Genomic DNA, 18,131 nt, shown 5'->3' with positions numbered 1-18,131 from the left:
GTGTGGTTTTATTAGCTTTGTTTTACTCTTCCCAGAAGAGTACATAAATATAAAACAATAATGCACTGTTGCACAATTCAATTAATATCTTTATGTAGTCAATGATCAATAAGTTATCAAGTTCAGTCAAACTTCACAGTTTTTACTAAAAATGGTTTTAAGTTTAAGTTAAGGTTTGCTTTACAAAATATTGCATTTATTATAAAATAAATTGATAAGAGGATTTTTAAGTGCTTTACATTTCATTCTGATGTTAAACTGTGTAAAAATACTTGATGTCCTGCCCATACAACTAGGGCAAAAGTCCAGCTCAGACTGATATATGTTGCTCTGTAAAGTTGCAGTAGTATTCACCATTCTTCTGACATGAGTGTCCCATGGCACTTCCCTTTCAGTTTCACATTAATGGCATTTCTAGCTCAGTTCACCTAGACAGGCACTTTAACAACACTATTTGTCACGAAAATGATGCAGTACGACCAACCATATATGATATAGACAATATAAAGTCATTACGGCCATGTTATAACTTATCAACAAACAACGTGTGTGTCTTTTACAGAGATGTGGCCTTGATAATGTAGGGGGGCATTGCTGCTGCTGCATCGCCCTTGCCATTCATCACGGGGTTTTCATACACCTTCAGCGGGTGACCGTCCTTCTCTTCAATCGCCGCTACCTCCTCATCCGACGCTTGACAGCATTTGCAACAGCAGCAACAGCGTGATTGCATACAGGAGACAACGCGGTCCCAAGGCTCCAGGGAGTGCATCCAGAGCGGTAGGAAGTCCCAGGAGCGCAGGCCGCTGGGTAGCCACTGGGGCCGGCGATTCTGCAGCACGTTGACCACGGCGGCGAAGATGATGAGCACCACGATGGGCACGAGCACGCCGACCAGCACCTGCCAGCCGGCCATCGACAGGCTGAAGATGAAGAGCGGGATGATGAAGAAGCAGCTGAGGATGTAGAGGCCTGCGAACCAGCGGTACTGCGCTGTCGTGTCCCCAAGCGCCTTGGCCATCCGGATTGGCAGGCGCGTGAAGGGGATTGGGTACCACAGCAGTATACCGGTGATGTTAAACAGGAAATGCACAAGAGCAATCTATAAGGAGAGAGAGAGTGAGAGAGAGAGAGAGAGGTGTTGTGAATACAGTCAGGAATGTCATCATATGCCTCACTGCTAGTTGGTGGATTCTTTACTCACAGAGTTGCAGAATTGTTTGTAGATGTTATTGTTATTTTTGTTCAATTCTATGTAGTCTATTAATGGTATTTACATTTTTAAGGATTTTTTGTGATTTTATTTTACTACAAGCATTTTAGTGTAAAGTATATTGATGTCATTGCAAGTGACTTTTGACAAAAGCGTTAAATACCACATAAACATGTATGCGCGACTAACCTGTAATGAATTTGCCAGTGTTTCCCCAGGACTGGCCAAAGCTGCTAGAATGGCTGTTGTTGTCGTCCCAATATTTGATCCCAGTGACAGAGGATATGCTCTCTCAATACTAATGACCCCGATTCCTGAAAAGAAATATTTCCACACTGAGTAACATTCCAATTACTGAGTAACAATCCAACAACTTACATTGTAAAACTGAAGTTCAAAAGATACCCATCCAACAGCGAACTCGTAAAGTAGACGCACTCCCTTTTTAAGAAGCTGGTAGTGATTATCTAAGACCCGTTGACAGTAAGATAACATGAAAGGCCTCACTGACATGAATAAACAAAAGATAAACCAAACTACTGTGTACCCGCATGGTAACCGTAGGCAAAGAGAAGCCTGTGACAGCATGGGGCAAGGTGCAGAGAAAACAGTGGAAACAAGAATATGGATACACTGGGACATTTGTGTAAACTCCTTGATGTAGCAGCCACAACTTACCGACAAGTGGGGTGATGGCAGATGTGAACACTGAGCTGCTCTGAACGATGAAGGTCATTCCTGCGCCAACCACAATTGCGATGTAGCCCGTCACCCATCCGAAGGGGAATGGGAAGTCTGTGGAAACATGAGGACAAGATGCAACAGATATGTACAAACTGGCCTCAATTGCAGTACTGTTAAAACTGTTACGGGGTTTCAACCTTATTATTAATTGTACATGAACAGTTCAAACATACTATACATACTTCTGAATTTAATCAATTCACACATTATGTGAAGTTTCTCTGTTTTCCTCTCAAAAATTATTTCAATCCTAGTCCTAGTCCTGTATCCCATCCTAGTAGCATATACATTTCCAATGTATGTTGTGTATTATCATTCATCAGTCAATATAACATTGCTGACCAGTGTCCCATTTACGTGCAGAGTTCCTGTGTTCTCCTACCTGTGTTTAAGATCTTCTTGATGATCATGGCCACTTGGCCCTTTAGCATGGAGTTCAGCAGCTTGACAATAACAATGAGGCAGGAACAGAGAACCAGCAGTGAAGCAGCCAACAGGATCAACCCCACGGCCAGGTCAGACATGTTGGTATTCACAAAGAGGTGTGTGCCTGGGAACATGGACAGCAGAATCATGATCAATAAAGAATATGAAGCTTTGAGGGTGGGGGGTAAACTCAATTGTAATGCTTCGCCTTTTCTTCTGGCATTTGATTCAACATAGTTGGGCAAGCAGCTTTCCTCTAACTAACATCCTGTCACAGATCAAACTCTTCTAGATGAAATTTGTTTAAAAAGTGGCATGCTATATGGTGCATTTGTATTCTGGACATAATTATTTTCAACACTTCTCCATAGAGAAGTAATGAGAGCATAATCAGATTTTGTGAATCTAAAAAGCAGTGACTGGGTTTATATCAACATCAACAAAAAACCTACATTTTTTGATGTTTATGATTTCTGATACATTCTTCAGGGTCCAGGTCAGGTTCCCGTCTGTCCAACAGTGCAATGGAGATGTGCAATTCAGCGGACTGTCGACGGTCACATTCTGCAGGGTCTGAAACACCACATGACATGCAAACCATTCATGAGACAGTATTGGGTATTGATTGCATAGGGTAGTATAAAAATATATTCTTAAATTTCAGACATCATTATGTACCAACATTGTTCTGACGCATGTGTATGTGTATAGTTATATTTCTTTGTTTCTTCCCTCATCATAATAACCTTACCGTATTTTTGAAGGTGTCACACCAGATCTTGATGAGACTCATATTTTTTGCTTCAGGGTTGCCAGTAGCTATTGCATTGATAACTGTTTGATCCAGCTATGAAAGAGATAGGAATGTAAAGTATCCAGCTCAGAATTAGTGCTGAATGCGGTAAGAAATAACGCTCAACTTTACACTTGGACAATAGAATGTTTATGATGTGTGAATGCAATGATAAAAATAGATAAATAAATAACTCCAATAACTTGAAATAACTGCCTACCACATACCACTATAATGGATTCAGTCAGAGGGTCTGTGATGACACTTAAAATCTCTGGAGCATTGTCTCCAGATTGTATGTGGAAGGATTCAATCAAGAGCCCAGTGACTTTGTACAGGTACCCAGTAGCAACTTCCAATGGCAGCAGCACCAGCACAGAGAGCCAGTTGAAGAAATCATGTACTGTGGCTCCAGCAAAAGCCCTGGCAACAAAAGAGTCACACTTGTAGTGTCATATTTTGAATCTAACGCACTGACTGAAGAAATACTCTGAAGCATCTCACTTTGACTATCCAGATATAACCAGAGCCATATAGATATGTGTCTTTATATGGCTCCGCTTTAACCCTCTCTGATATAACTATACATAACGCTATATTGTTGACAACTAGAACATTCTAGAATGGAAGTGCATTGACCAGCTGCATCAAAAAGTTAACTTCTCTCAATAATATTAGACAAGAAGGTTGCAGTGTCTGTTAAGAATTGTGTATAGGGTGATATGTCATGTATTCGGTCAGTTGTCTTGACAAATACATCTCCAAGGTGATTCTTGTTGGACATGTTAATGAGAATGAAGTTTCTGAAAGAAGTATGCCATGTGACCTCTACAGCGTAAAAATATTACACCACCACAAAGGAAAATCTTAAGGGGAATTTCAATATATTCTCAGCCCTGTTGGTAGATGACTTTCATTTGGACCAAAAACAATGAAATTCTGTTCGGTAATGACCTAGCTATGCGAGGAGGCATATAGGCACAGCCTATAGGTTAACCATAACTTACCTGCGGAACTTGCTCCTGTCACCAACCTGTGTCATTGCCACAACAGTGTTAGTCACGGATGTCCCAATGTTGGTGCCCATGATCACAGGAACTGCTGTGGACACCTTTAACACTGTGGAGGGTAGAGAGAGTCTAAAGATTAGAGACAGATCATCTGAATAAACCACAACCTGAATGTCCATGACAGTCCATTGCCCACTCCACTGTCCTGTTTTAAAGACTCACATCCTGATGAGACCATGCTGACCACTATGGAGGAGGAGGTGCTGGAGCTCTGGACCAGAAGTGTAACCAGCACTCCGATGACCAGGCCGGCCAGTGGATTAGAAAGCACGGCATTGTCTTGGAAAATATCTCCTGCGACTTTTCCTGATGGGAATTATAGGGGGGAAACTCGTATGAGTGAGGCTGGGAGAGGTAGCATTTTAAGGCCAGTATTTACAGATTCACATCAAATAGATCAACTGAGTTTTGGATGAACCTAAACATAATTTTAGTGTATTTGCACAAATACATGCATACAGTATATACTGAATCTATTCATATTTGTATTTGTTTTCTTCATGTTGATTTAAAAAAAATATGACTGTTACCTCCAACAAGCTGAAATGCTGAGCTGAGGAGATCCAATGAGCAGACAAATACGTAGAGGCAAGCAGGTAGAGCGATCAGCTTTCCCGCTGTAATTGCCACCCTTGTAACTTTTCCTTTTGTGTCCAAATCTGTGTGAGGCAGAGACATAACAGGAGACTTTAATCCTGAACCTGAATCAGGGGGGTATTCCAAGTATGTGGTTTAGTCACAAACCTGGGCAAGTTAACTCCACACTAAGTGGTAAACCTCCTAATAGAAGAGCTGTATGGCTTCATTCTCCTAACAAAACAATCAAATGTTAAACAGGAAGGGTGTCGCGCCAGTAAATCCAGTCCTGATGGGTGCGTCAGTTCCAAAATTAGTATATTCAGCAGCAGTCAGGAGGAACGGAACTCGCACACCACTGTAGCCGATAATCGGCTACAGTGGTGTGCGAGTTCCTAACAAAACAATGCCATAGGGCTCTTGTTGTAGGAGGTTTACTACTTACTCCAAGTTAACTTACCCAGGTCTGTCACTAAACCACGTACTTGGAACACCCCACTGAATCTGAAAGTAATGTATGGTCACCCATGCCGTGCCTCTGAAGTGCTCTATCATATAAGCATAATGAGATTTGGATGTGGAAACAGGAGGCCTTACCGGACCATTTCACCCCAGTGTCATGGAGTTCAGGTAGGTCCCACGGGTCTTCCTGCTCATTCTCACCCTCAATCAGAGCCACTGTAGAGTGGGCAGCCGCAATGGGCACTGACTTCTCCTCATTCACTACATGAGACATAGTGAGAGCATATTAAATATGAGAATTGTGGAGAATTACAAGATAATTACATGATAATTGATAATTGTAATTACATAACAACATTTATGCAAAAGGCCCAAACACACACACACACACGCACACGCACACACACACACACACACACAATATGCAGAGGTATAATACGTACTGTTTGCGATGTCTGTATGCTCCCTATGCTATCCTCAAGTTCTGGCCTATAGGGGCAGTTCCCTGAAAAGCACCAACATTCACATCATTTCTCTTAATACCACAATGCCACAAAAGGCTAAAAAAAACAGAGAAAAAAAGTCTGCTTTTCAAGACTCTCCTTCAGTTGATATGTGTTTATTTAAGGGACAGGTGTGGGTGGCTCTTTTCTCTCCTTTTTAGGTCCGAGTCACAACCGCCATCTCAGAATGGCTACTATAATTGGCCTTTTGCATTTCTATTCTTGTGTGTTGCACATATGTACTGTGCAATAATGTAACAGGTTCATGGTCAGCACGGGTCAGTTACTTACATAACTAGCCTATCTCTTGTTGTCAGTTGTAATGTACTTTTAGATAACGGACCTATCATAAATCATGGGTGTGTTAGTGTTTAACTCAGCAGGAACGGAGATTGCAGGTAGTATAATTAGATCTTAATAATTAAAGGAGATATACACACACCATCTATCTTGTAATTGATCATGCAGCCATCCATTCATTCATTGACTGGTTCATTCATGAATGAATACATTAAGTCATTCATTCATTTTCTTTTTCCTCTTAAAACATGAATTACTGAATTTATTCTCTCTCTGAGCAAAAAAGAGAATATCACATCATAATTTTGGGCGATCGTGTTGTCTGTTCTGTGACATTCCCAGGGGATGACCAATAGTACTTGATAGTATAATTTAGGCGTTTCTCTCACAACTAAGCTGTATCAAACTATAAAATTCATGGAAATTTATTCTACTTTATACCTAAATTGGTTCAATGATAACACAATCAAGAGTATAAGACCATTGAATGACAATAATCTTGGTTCCAAAATGCTCTATCTCCATTTTTGAAAACATTAATAAGTCATGTTATTTAATTGTGTATTTGTATGTCAACAAAATTGCAGTTTTGTGAAAATGGGGGATATAGCATTTTGGAACCAAAGTCTTCACTTCTAATAAATAGAGGGACTGGCGTATATGCAATTGAAGTGTAGCAACAGCAGTAACATATATTTGCCTCTGGATGACTTGCTGGGGTTATGATGTTGTTACAGGTTATTAATTATGAACTGCTTTGCTATTAACTACATTATAATTACAGACAAGAGAAATTAGCATAGTCTATTTCTGAACTACACCTCATGTAATTTTATAATTAATTCATTCACTTAAAACTCTCATATTTTTATGTAATCACATGTCCGATTCGAGTGACTCACTTCAAATATGCTGTTGAATATATTCACACAAGATTTGTTTTTCCATTGTAGAAGAACATGAAGAGTTCTATGAGTAGGTCATCAAGTTAGTAGTGAACGCTTGCAACAATCTAGTCAGAAGTTCCCCCGTCATAGTTCTATCAGAGAAATAATAGGTCTGATATCTCAATGTAGCACCACAGCATGTCGGTGAGACGATTAACCAACACTTACCTGTGGCTGTCCAAGCGGTTCTCCAAGTCTCCACCAGTGAGTGGTCAGTCCCAGTGAAGATCTTCTCCAACACAAGGCAAGAGAGGAGTGCCACGTGTGTGATCTTGTTATCTGAATATCTGTGTCCTCCTCTGTGACTTAGCTTATCTACCGCTGATAGCACCCCCTTGGTTCAAAACTGTCTTTACTGTACACTGACAGGAACTCTGCCAAAGCGTCCAAAGTCACAACAGGAACATAGCTGTGAAACCCTGCGTTGTTTCAAAGAACAATATCTGGTATGGTGATAGATTCCTGTCTATTACAAACACATGTGCCACTCAACTTTTCAATAGACTACAGAACCTTCCTGTTTGAAGTCTTCTCTTATAAGTAAATAATGTAAAAGTTGAGATGCCAAAATAAGGGAGCATTACCTCCATGAGATACAATTTTGCACTCTCTTCCCAACTTCAGTGACTCTCTTTTATAGTCCATTGGACATTGTATGGAGGATTCCCCCTGTACAAGGTTTACCCCTCTGATGTAACGAAGGAGGGGCAAGCGTGGATAGTGTGTGTGTGTGTGTGTGTGTGTGTGTGTGTGTGTGTGTGTGTGTGTGTGTGTGTGTGTGTGGGAGGGGTTTGTATGACTCTAATTGAACCTGTTAGCACCCATGCGTGCATTTATCTGTTTCCATGTGTTTTGGGTGAGAGCAAAAAGGAAAGACTCTGGACATAGCACAACAATGTAGGGCAACGATCGATTCATGAGCTATTGAACATTCAGCCACATGATTATTTTCACAGCTCACTATTTTTATTATAAGTTATATATATAGGTTTTAGGATAACAATCGCACAATCATAATATTATACCTTGCCATTTCATTTGTTGAGTAACTTGGAACATTATTAAAATAATAATAATGATAATAATGATAATAATAATTACATTTTCAAATAGTTCAAAATTCAAACGTAAAAAAAGATACAAAATTAAGAGCTGATACAGTGAATTAAGTATCTCTCTCTCTCTTCCACTCGGTGTGTGTGTGTGCATGAGAGAGAGAGAGAGAGAGAGAGGAAATGGAGATCGGAAAATTGCAGTGGAGGACAGCATTGCTATATTTAGCAGATCAATATCCAAATTGACTATTTATTCCCATAAAAATGGAGGAAAACAGAATAGCCTTTTCCTGGATCAAGTTCAAAACATGGACCAACTGTACTCCAGCAGTGTGGTGTCAGTTCATATTAGGTCAGGTTATGTCATCTCTCTGTGTGCCTTTGATGTCCAGTAACCATTTATAGACAACATGCAATTCTGTAGTTTTATTTCTCCTTAACACATAGGCCTACACATTGAATATGAGTAATTTGTTACACTGAAGTAAATGTGTTTAGATGTACAAATAATTTTGTCTACCAATGTATCTACTATCTTTCCATTGTTACTCTATCATTCGAACACCTCGAGTGTAACAGGTTAGAACATGCACTTGTATGTTATATAATATAATTGCATGACAGATCTAGTTACATTTCATACAGTTTTAATATTTTCTTTTATACTGCTAGTCAGTGTTGTGTCAAGTCACTATGCATCGAGTCCGAGTCCAGGATCAAGTCTCCAGTGTTCAAGTCCGAGTCAAGTCCAAGTCATTAAAAAAAAATCAGAGTCAAGTCTGAGTCGAGCCCACTACTCATCCGAGTCAAGTCCGAGTCGAGTCACCATTGACTCAAGTCGAATCCTCATTGGTCAAGTTGAGTCCAAGTTCCGGACTAAAGTAAGCATAACCTACCTGGAACATGACATGTGATGTATGACATGACGCAGTAACATTCCATTGCAATAATATTGATATTAAAAATAATTTCGATATTAAAATCATACACCAAATAATATTCTAATCAGTGCTTAAAGAGTCACTGCACCCTAAAATATGTTTTTTTGAGCTGTTGATTGACTGAAAATGCTCATAAGTGGTGAACTGTACTATTACCAGGGTTAATATTGACTAAAATCGTGTTTCTCGACAAAAGTAACATTTCGTCTGATTTTGTATTGGAGATATTGCTCTCCGCGCATTCTACAGGTTGAAACATGCCATGGCATGTTGGTCCAAAATGCTATTGGAATGCTGACGAAGTCCTGTACTTCTCGTCCAACACTACGTCACCGGGTCGTTACAAATTAGGAATGAAACGCCCCAACACCTGCTGCCCTGATTAGCCTACCTGTGATAAGCCATGTCTGCAGCACTCATTCCCAGATTGACACAAAATCACCATGGTTGATTGGTTGCAGCAGTGCTGCACTCCCCCTCCAAATTTCAGAACGTCTCGCCCATTTTGAAAGCCTTTTTCAGATATGTGAAGTGGGTGGAGTTATTGGGTGAAGTGACTCTTTAATTTGTAAAGTGGGAGGTGCCGAAACACAGATGGGGGGGGGGGGGGTGTCCGGCAACCCACGGGTATATGGAATGCAATATAGCCCAGCTGACTTTGCGCAGCTCTCTGTCCGCGTTTCAATGATGCGCTTTTGTGCCGCTGTCTGGATGGTGCTGACACAGTTGCAAATTCAACACCAAAAGCAATGAACCGCATGTTTTCTTCTAGTGAGGGTCTGTATGGGGGAGAGGTGTGTGTTCGCAGCATCATGAGCAATTTGTTACATTTTCTTATTGAATACAGTCATCCATACGATTGCTTCACCTTATATTGTCCATATTCAGTTTATACACTATCTTTGGGTTACCTTTGTGAATTTACCTTTAAAATGTTTACCTGTCTAGCCTACCGTTTTGCCACATGCCAGAATTAGCCTTGCACTACACAGCATAATGTTCAGGGCTAACACCCTGACCCTTTGCCTCACTCTGATGCCATCAGAAGTGGAAGTACTGTCTCTGGTCCAGTGGCACATTAGCCAGTACCGGCAAGTACTTGGACTTTTACTTTCTGAGCCCGGGATGTCCGCCTCTGATCCAGGGGTCCCAGCAGAGTTTGATCCTGCTGTCGGCAGACATATCTGAATTCATCGGAGTGCTCAGAGTATGGAGACCAACGGCATTGCAACACTATAGGTAAAAAGAGCACCATAGTTGATAGCACCAGCATTAATATAACTAAATCTGTCTTTGCTCCACTCCATACACTGACAGATCCTGTTAGTGCCGAGTCAGGTACCAATGAGGATGACAAACAGGAAGGGAAGAGAAGGGTGAGAGAAGGATAACTGAAGAGGGCAGAATTCACCACAAGACCCAAGGTTTATGGATTCTCAACTGAACTGAAAATTGGCCTTTCGGCTGCCCAGGTCAGGACTGGCGCCAGAAGGGAGTGGTGGAGGGAGTGCCCGCAGCGATACCAGAGTGGATGTGCTGCCAGGAGGTAGCGCTCTAAAGATAATCCAGAGCATGAAACCCTCTCCTGCTGACGGGGCAAAATAGAAGACTACAGCTGGCACCAACTTCTTTGCCTCAGTTGGTGTCATGTTGCGAGTAGGGATCATGTCTCTAAGTAGAGAGAGATAATGGGGGATGCCCTTATGTAGACAATCATAAATGCTGCTGGCTGTATGATAAGTTGAATGAGGTCAGTGGCAAGGATGTTGACATGAGCTATGTTACCAGCCTTAATCAAGTCATAAGGGCAATTCAACACCAAGGGTCCTCCAATCTAGTCCAGGTGGTAATTTCAGCCACAAGTACTGGCTGATTGTTGCTGATTATGTGTGACTGAATTTTTGGTTTTGTTGGCCATCACAAATAAAAAGAAATGGAAGAAAAATGTATTGAAGCGTAACTAAATGAGCCCAGGGTATTTTCAGGTATTTTTGTAATATTGTTCAAAACAGCACCAAGACTAAACACCTTTACCAGATCCTCTTGAAGGAAAGGCCATTATGTGACGTGAGATCCCGACTTTCCTTCGTAAGTCCAGTTGGAAAGTGTTCTTAACAGTCTAACAAACTCCAGGTTCGCTGTGTGTTGCATGCTTCGTTTTATGTTTAGAGACCCTGAGCAAGCTTTCTGCCAAAGCGTGCAACATAGCTGTGAAACCCTGCGTTGTTTCAAAGAACAATACCTACTGTATGATGATAGATTCCTGTCTATTACAAAAACATGTGCCACTCAACTTTTCGCCGTTACGCTTTTAGTTGGTAATAGCCACAATCTCAGGTAGCCTTTCAGGCTTTACTTGCTCCTCTTTAGAGTTAGTTGTTCTTAAAAACCAAACAGATGTAAGATGGCATTTGACTCTGTTTGGAAGTACTCTTGTTTGAGGATCCAGCATGATGTTATTGAACAGAATGCTCTATAAATGATAGCTAAAAAAACATGTGTTAAACATTTTCAAATGGTTTAAAAACATCCTGTTGAGAAAAAGCCCTCCTCTTGTCACAGCCAAAGTCCAATTTAAGTTCAACTTGAGATCTAAAAATACAAATTTCCTTCTTAATCTATTCTTATTTTGCCTCATTTCTTCTAAAGACTTTGTCAAGACAAGAAATGTTCCTTTACGTGTTTTGTAGAAAGGAAGCCAGCCCAGATCTAAGGTCATGAAATTCGGTCTGGACTTGGTCCATTGAGAAGCATATGCACGGACAAGAACACTAGGTGTTCAGGTCAATCAAATAATTTGGCCGGGCTTTATGATAGACATGATCAATGCCAAGTCATTCATGTCACCTGAGCGCACTTCAGTTGATTTTGTTCACAAATAAAATTGCTGTTGCTATAGAGGCAAGACCATAAGAATTTGCTATTATGTCTAAATAATAGCAAATACATAAACACTAATATATTGATATATTAATAAATAAATAAATAGATAATAGAAAACAGAAAACAGTTATGGCATTTCCTTTGTCAAGAGGGATGTTTGGGATGTTCTCCATACAGGATTCACATATTGTGTTGCTCTGATTGGTTAGGTCTATCCAATTGTGTGCATATTCCACCTGAATTGTTTGAAACACACCCCCATATCCCAATGGTGCAGTAACAGATTCAATTCTGAATAAAATTGAGTTCTGTCAGAAAGACTCAATTCTCATTCATTACTTTCGACCAATCACCAGTCTGCATCAGTCTTTAAAATGACACGTCTTTGCACCTGCTTTCCGCTTTCAGGTGCCGATTTTTCGATGTCCCCACCATCCCTCCCTAACCGCCACCAGTTTGGCCTTGTCCATTGTCCAGGGGGAAGGCTCCGCCCTCTGCCGTCATTCCGGCAGGATCTGCAAGGGTCTGCACACACAGTGACCTGGACTGAGGACGGAGCCTATGCCAAAGACTCTCATTGCTGCTTGTCATTCGTAAATCCTTTGATGGATTAAAACATAATATGTTAACTAACATCATGCCTGTCCCCGAGTCTTTCTTATAGAACTAACCTTAAATGTTTTTGCAAATAATGTGCTTAAAATTGGTTTACATTAACGTTTTCATTATTAAAGCATCACCTGATACAAGAAAATTCACGTTTCTCTCTATGTACCCACTCTACCTGAATACTCTAAGAATAATTTCCTTTTCTCAAAAGACTGAAAATTAATTTTGAAAATATACAATGCAAACGAGACACGAGAAGTCTTGAGAATCTTGCTCACAGTGCTTACAGTGAAACCAATGTCCTATCTTGATGATGTGTAATTCATTCAGATCTATAAGATCAGATACAGTTGTGCTCTAAGAGGAATAAAAATACACATATTTTATTTATCTTAATGTCTTGCTTAAAAACTGTTTTCTTTGTAAATGAATAATGCATCATATTAAATAAATGTTCTTCCTTAAAATGCAGGGCCATACACATACCCATGTTAAATTCCCATATAGAGGGAGGCAGGTTTTTATTTGTAAAGGCCAGTTATGTCATGGATCTATATGTCATGGATCTAGATATGCATCCTGATGAAGTTCCCTTGGCCTTTGGAATTAAACTAGCCCCACATCACCACACACCCCTCAGGATACCTAGACTGGCATAGTTTTATTTCAGTTAACCTATAGCTGATTTGCACTGAGAGATTATCCAAATATCTAAACAAGAATCTCAATCGTGAGATATAGGTGAAGGCTTTACTGTCATGTAGGAGATGAGAGGTGTCATTCAGGACACTCATCAGCTTGTGAAGCATCCTCCTCTCTGCCACCACATCCAATAAGTCCAACTGAGTTCCACTCCACCCCCTGCAGGCCGTAGATGACAGGGCTGGTGTTCTTATTTAGCCTATTGACAGAAGAAAATGAGTCCACACACTATGCTGCTTAATAGACACATAGGCATAGATCAAGTGGTGATGATTGTGGTCTAAGCAAGTATTCAAATGTCTAGAGTGTGCTACGAACACAATTTCTCAAACTTCTGTGTGCATCCAAGGACTGGCATTCAGCACATCAAATTGGGCAAACTCTGACATGCATTTTGATGAGTGAGCCCAATTAAACTCTAGGAGATGCTAAACATTCCTTACACTAGCACCAGCGATGAAAACCTATAGCCTTAAATGGACCACACTGCAACTTGAGTTTTTATGTGTGTGTGTGCCAAAGTTGTCTACAAAAGAAGCCATCTCATCATATTTGATCTTGTTTAGAGACACCACAGCCACTTTCACCATATCATCCTACAGTGCAGGTCTCTATCCTTGTTAATATTCTACTGCCATGCAGGCGAGTGTTAGCCAGCCTCCTCCTGTGAACATGGGGAAAGATCGTCCAAGTCAGCTAGTGAGCGAGAACTTATCTTTCAATGTGTCATTACTTTCTCGTTTATCAGTTTGCTAAATGAGCACATTTCTACAATCAGCCCTCATGGTACGCATTATGATCTGAGGGGGCAAGATTTTTTTTGGAATGTTTTTCCTGCTTAGAAATAGTTACTTTAAATATTTGTTTTATTTTATTTTTAGAATACCATAATGGAAAAGGTTAAACTATGTATGTTTTCTTATACAAAAAATAAGGAATATTTGTTTAGAACATATTTTTATATAGCCAGAGACATAGAAAGCAGAATTATGTAGTTTTTACTCCATAATATTATCTATTTTTTGCAAAAAAGTATCATATCATTTTCACCCGTTGCCCACAGGCAACATTGTTCCACGGTGGAACACTATCATAATCAAACCAAAATATGTTCAAATCATCATGAATATTATTTTAAATTACTATTTATTGAAAATAAAAGTAGAAAAAAGTACAACGAGTAAAAAACACCCTCCAACCCCTCAATTATATAAAGTATGGCCTACTGTGATTCCATTACGGTACAATGTTGCCTGTGCAATTTTCTACAATATTTTATATACATAAAACTTAATGAAAATACATCAATGCTTGTCAATGAAGGCACACAATTTATTTGAAAGATGCAAACTTGAGGGAAATTAGTGAAATTCACACTTCTCTAGGGTGAAAATATGACACCCAGCCAAACGTGTGCATGTGCTGTAAGAAGGGTCAAACTAGCAGCCTGTGAGTCATGTGACCATTATTCTGCATTTCCATTGGTTAGTAGAGTTGTCCAGTTCTTAAAGTGGTAGGCTATTTAAGGGATGCCTCATTTTATTACAACAAGGCAAAATAGGCTATGTTGCCTACAGGCAACACCGGTCCATAGAGGGTCAAACAGTAATGCACTTTAGACTTTTATTATGAAAACGTAGCGGCCATATTGCAATTTTCGTCACATGACTTCACTTCACCCCGTCCTCCCGACAGCGATGCTCATGCTGTCGAAAGCCAGGTTACGCTACTGTGACAACTACTAGCTTATTATGAAAGAAAGTGAAAATTTACAATAAGGCTAGTGTGTAAAGCTTCGACATGTCTCAAGCCTCGTCTAGTTTTACGGACGACAGTCAAGAGAATGTGGCCCAGGTAGGCATGCAGCAAGACACTGTGACATGAAGACACTGTCATTGTAAACTGGCTTTGACTTTCAAAAGAGATGCAATTAGCCTTTGTCACCATGAACAAGTTGCTAGCCTCTCTCGCCTTGACTTACATGACTTGAAGTGGCCTATCTATCCAACTGCCTTTAAAGCATTGCAGTCCTAAATGATATCTTTATTACAGCGTCCCCCCGTGAGTTTGGATTACGTTCCAACAGAGGAGGAAACAAGGGTCTTTAAAGAATGCAACCAAGAAAGTTTCTGGTACCGATGTGAGTTATCTTGCTAACGTTAGCCTATCACCATGACTTCATAACGAATTGAATGCACCATATTTAGACTACTATCCAGCAAAATATATTGACGTTTGTGTATTTCGCATTTCCAGCCGCCCCAATATCAGTCATAAGCATGGCTGTCACTCAAGCCCTCGTCACTAGAGGTAGGCTAGTGTCTTGTCTTCCTCATGGTGTCACCGTGTTGTAAGCAGATGTGTTAGCCTAGTTATATTCCTTGCAGTAAGAGTAAACTGTGTTTGTATAGATAGAGCATTGATCCAATTATTTTTGAATAGGAGCCCTCACATCATCATCAAGGTTCGGATCCCTGCCCAAAGTAGTATGTGAGTAGCCTACTTTATCAAAGTGCTGCTGTTGGTGTTGCTATTTGTGCATACACCACTTTGGTCAACTGTTGTTTTTTTAAATGTGCTATACAAATAAATTGACATTGACATTGACATAGTAAGAGTGTGGATATATTATGAGGGCATATGTGTTCTGCAGTTGCTGGTATATGTGGATATTTAGGGGGTAAGGTATCCTACATGAAAACATGTCAGGAGAAGTTTAAGAATCTTCCAAATTCCCCTCTTGGAGAAGCCATCAGACAAAGACAGCGTCATGTGCCATTGCAGTAAGTTTCATAGGCCTACTTCTACATGCACATTAAACTGCAAGTATTAGCAATGAGGTCTCCATTGTTAAAATTGCCCCACAACATTGTTTCTGTCCTCCCAGGTTTCCCCAGGATCAATCTGAATTTGTAGACCCCAATAAGTCTACATCTGAGCCAATGTTCCAGACAGAACGCACTTCCCAGAGTGATTTCAGTTACAGTGAACCAGGCGAGTCAACCAATACACTCAAACACACACACACACACACACACACACACACACACACACACACACACACACACACACACACACACACACGTATCATGTATTAATACATTAAAAACATGACATAAGAGCAGGGGTTTCAACAGTGCCTCTCATCATTCACTGCAGAGGCCTCTTATCAGTATGAGGAGGATCCAAAGAGACCGGATGTCCGTTATGAGGAGCTGCGCAGCAGAAACCGCGAGAACTATGAGAGTACTTTGACACAGAGGGCTGATGCTCTCCTCAAGCCCCCCTCAGGCAGTCCCACCGTAAAGAAGGAGGGTGAGTCATATCTTCAGACTTACAAAAACTGCATCGAAAGCACAAGAATGTTTGTGGCAAGATGGACTACTCCCATGGAATGCAAATTGATTTGATGGTTTAAAACAAAATAACATTATGTCCTTTTAATGTTAAAAAGAGCACGCCTGAAGCAGGGGGGTAATCTCTGGGGCAAATGTTTTTATTTCCATTGCTGCTAGTACATTAGCATCTATTCAAATTGTATATTTGTGCATATTCATGATGCCTAACATCGCAAATGGTGTTTAGAGCATGTATGATAACTGAGCACGGTTTATTCTTCTTTACTCTGTCTTACTCTACCCAGGTAAGAAAAACCTGTATGGAGATGACTGGGAAGAGTAACCATCTACCTGTCCAGTGTGTTCAACAGATATCCTCTTTTTGTGTTCGATGACATTTACTCAACTGTCCTGTTCATATTTATGCTAAATACATACAGTATATGTCCATCTTGTGCCCTGTGTCTGATTTCGACTGGTATGTTATAGGCTATGTGTGTCAGTCTCTAGCTAGATTTGACTTGCATTTGAGGAGAGATCAGTTTGGAGAGAGAGCCAGTTTGACATTTGTCATTTAAAATAATTTGTAAATGGAGGCTATGCTTACAGGTTTTAAGCCAGCTCAAAAGTTCACATGGCCACACAAATTAAATCAGCTTGATATAGTATTTCAATTCTCAATCTCATTTGAAACACACCTTCACACTGCATGAATAGTGGGAGCTCAATAGCGCATATTTTGTTCACATTTACCATAGTTGTTTCCAAATGTAAATGCATATAACATGTTCATTTAGCCTATCTAGGGAATGAGCATGCTTAGCCAAAAGGACATAGCTATTACAATATAATTACAATTGTGTGCCTCATGAACTACTTAATTTATCAGTTAACAAATAATTGTAAATGTGAATAAACAGTAAAACAATTATTTTTTTTAATAAAAGCCTGTTCTTTTACGAAGGGTTACATGAACAGTTTAAAATTATATGTCAGCAAGGATGGGCAGAACACGTGGAACCAGTTATTATGTGGTTGCCCTGCTGCAGCATTGCTCAAAAGGTGTCTCCATATATCACCAAAAACACAATGAAAAAAAAAAACATATTTATGGCATCTTACACAGTGACCAGTTAGTTAAAAACCAACTAAAAGGGTCATGATCCTTCCTGATCAACAGTGTTACACAGTGCTATATCAAGCTATCTGAGCATGCATTGACAATGTCAGATATGTCTCTACTTTGTACCCTACCTCTTGACAAGGCCAGTTGTGGCTTTTTTGAGTGCAGCAAGATCCTGCATATCTATCTATTTTAAATGTTATACCTTAGAAAAGAATGTTTAGCCTAAATTGGAGAGCTTTGATTTATATATTTTGCCGATAAGATTGAGCTAAACAACTGTTTCTATGAAGGGGGAAATTATTATTATTATTATTATTATTATTATTATTATTATTATTATTATTAAGAGATTGTAGGCCTATCTTTCAAATATCTCAGTACGTGGTGACGTAGTTTATGTATTGACGCAAACGCGTTTATCTCGCGACATTACCTTCATCGCG

General features: G+C 40.0%; 2 protein-coding genes across 2 annotated transcripts; one reads left to right on the top strand and one right to left on the bottom strand.

Annotated features, from left to right (window-relative positions):
* Positions 1–556: 556 nt before the first annotated feature.
* Positions 557–12,417, bottom strand: slc34a2a (solute carrier family 34 member 2a). Its single transcript, XM_062551317.1, has 13 exons — positions 12,360–12,417; positions 10,120–10,263; positions 5,420–5,545; positions 4,777–4,905; positions 4,409–4,552; positions 4,184–4,295; positions 3,404–3,599; positions 3,135–3,230; positions 2,836–2,956; positions 2,340–2,507; positions 1,892–2,008; positions 1,403–1,527; positions 557–1,102 (listed from the first exon to the last, which is right to left on the bottom strand). The coding sequence occupies exons 1-13, from the start codon at positions 12,415–12,417 to the stop codon at positions 557–559; spliced, it is 2,082 nt and encodes a 693-aa protein (XP_062407301.1).
* Positions 12,418–14,893: 2,476 nt separating this feature from the next.
* On the top strand, positions 14,894–17,010 carry LOC134101013 (OCIA domain-containing protein 1). The gene is made up of 8 exons (XM_062554554.1): positions 14,894–15,078; positions 15,277–15,364; positions 15,481–15,534; positions 15,667–15,714; positions 15,878–16,007; positions 16,112–16,218; positions 16,384–16,539; positions 16,868–17,010. Exons 1-8 carry the CDS (start codon positions 15,025–15,027, stop codon positions 16,903–16,905), a joined length of 675 nt encoding a protein of 224 aa, XP_062410538.1. The 5' UTR covers positions 14,894–15,024; the 3' UTR covers positions 16,906–17,010.
* Positions 17,011–18,131: the final 1,121 nt, after the last annotated feature.

This window comes from Sardina pilchardus, chromosome 2 (genome assembly GCF_963854185.1).
Source record: "Sardina pilchardus chromosome 2, fSarPil1.1, whole genome shotgun sequence".
NCBI lineage: Eukaryota > Metazoa > Chordata > Actinopteri > Clupeiformes > Clupeidae > Sardina > Sardina pilchardus.
The sequence above is the reverse complement of the archived record's forward strand: the minus strand, read 5'-3'. Positions and strand labels throughout refer to the sequence as shown.

Bases quoted from the DNA above. Each gene is read 5' to 3' on its own strand.
- slc34a2a (XM_062551317.1), bottom strand. From the start codon at position 12,417: ATGACGGCAGAGGGCGGAGCCTTCCCCCTGGACAATGGACAAGGCCAA. The intron at 4,553-4,776 runs GTAACAGTCATA...AATTCCCATCAG, and splicing joins AGCATTTCAGCTTGTTGGAG to GAAAAGTCGCAGGAGATATT. The intron at 2,957-3,134 runs GTAAGGTTATTA...GTGGTGTTTCAG, and splicing joins GTGACACCTTCAAAAATACG to ACCCTGCAGAATGTGACCGT.
- LOC134101013 (XM_062554554.1), top strand. From the start codon at position 15,025: ATGTCTCAAGCCTCGTCTAGTTTTACGGACGACAGTCAAGAGAATGTG. The intron at 15,715-15,877 runs GTGAGTAGCCTA...TGTGTTCTGCAG, and splicing joins ATCCCTGCCCAAAGTAGTAT to TTGCTGGTATATGTGGATAT. The intron at 16,219-16,383 runs GCGAGTCAACCA...CATTCACTGCAG, and splicing joins TTTCAGTTACAGTGAACCAG to AGGCCTCTTATCAGTATGAG.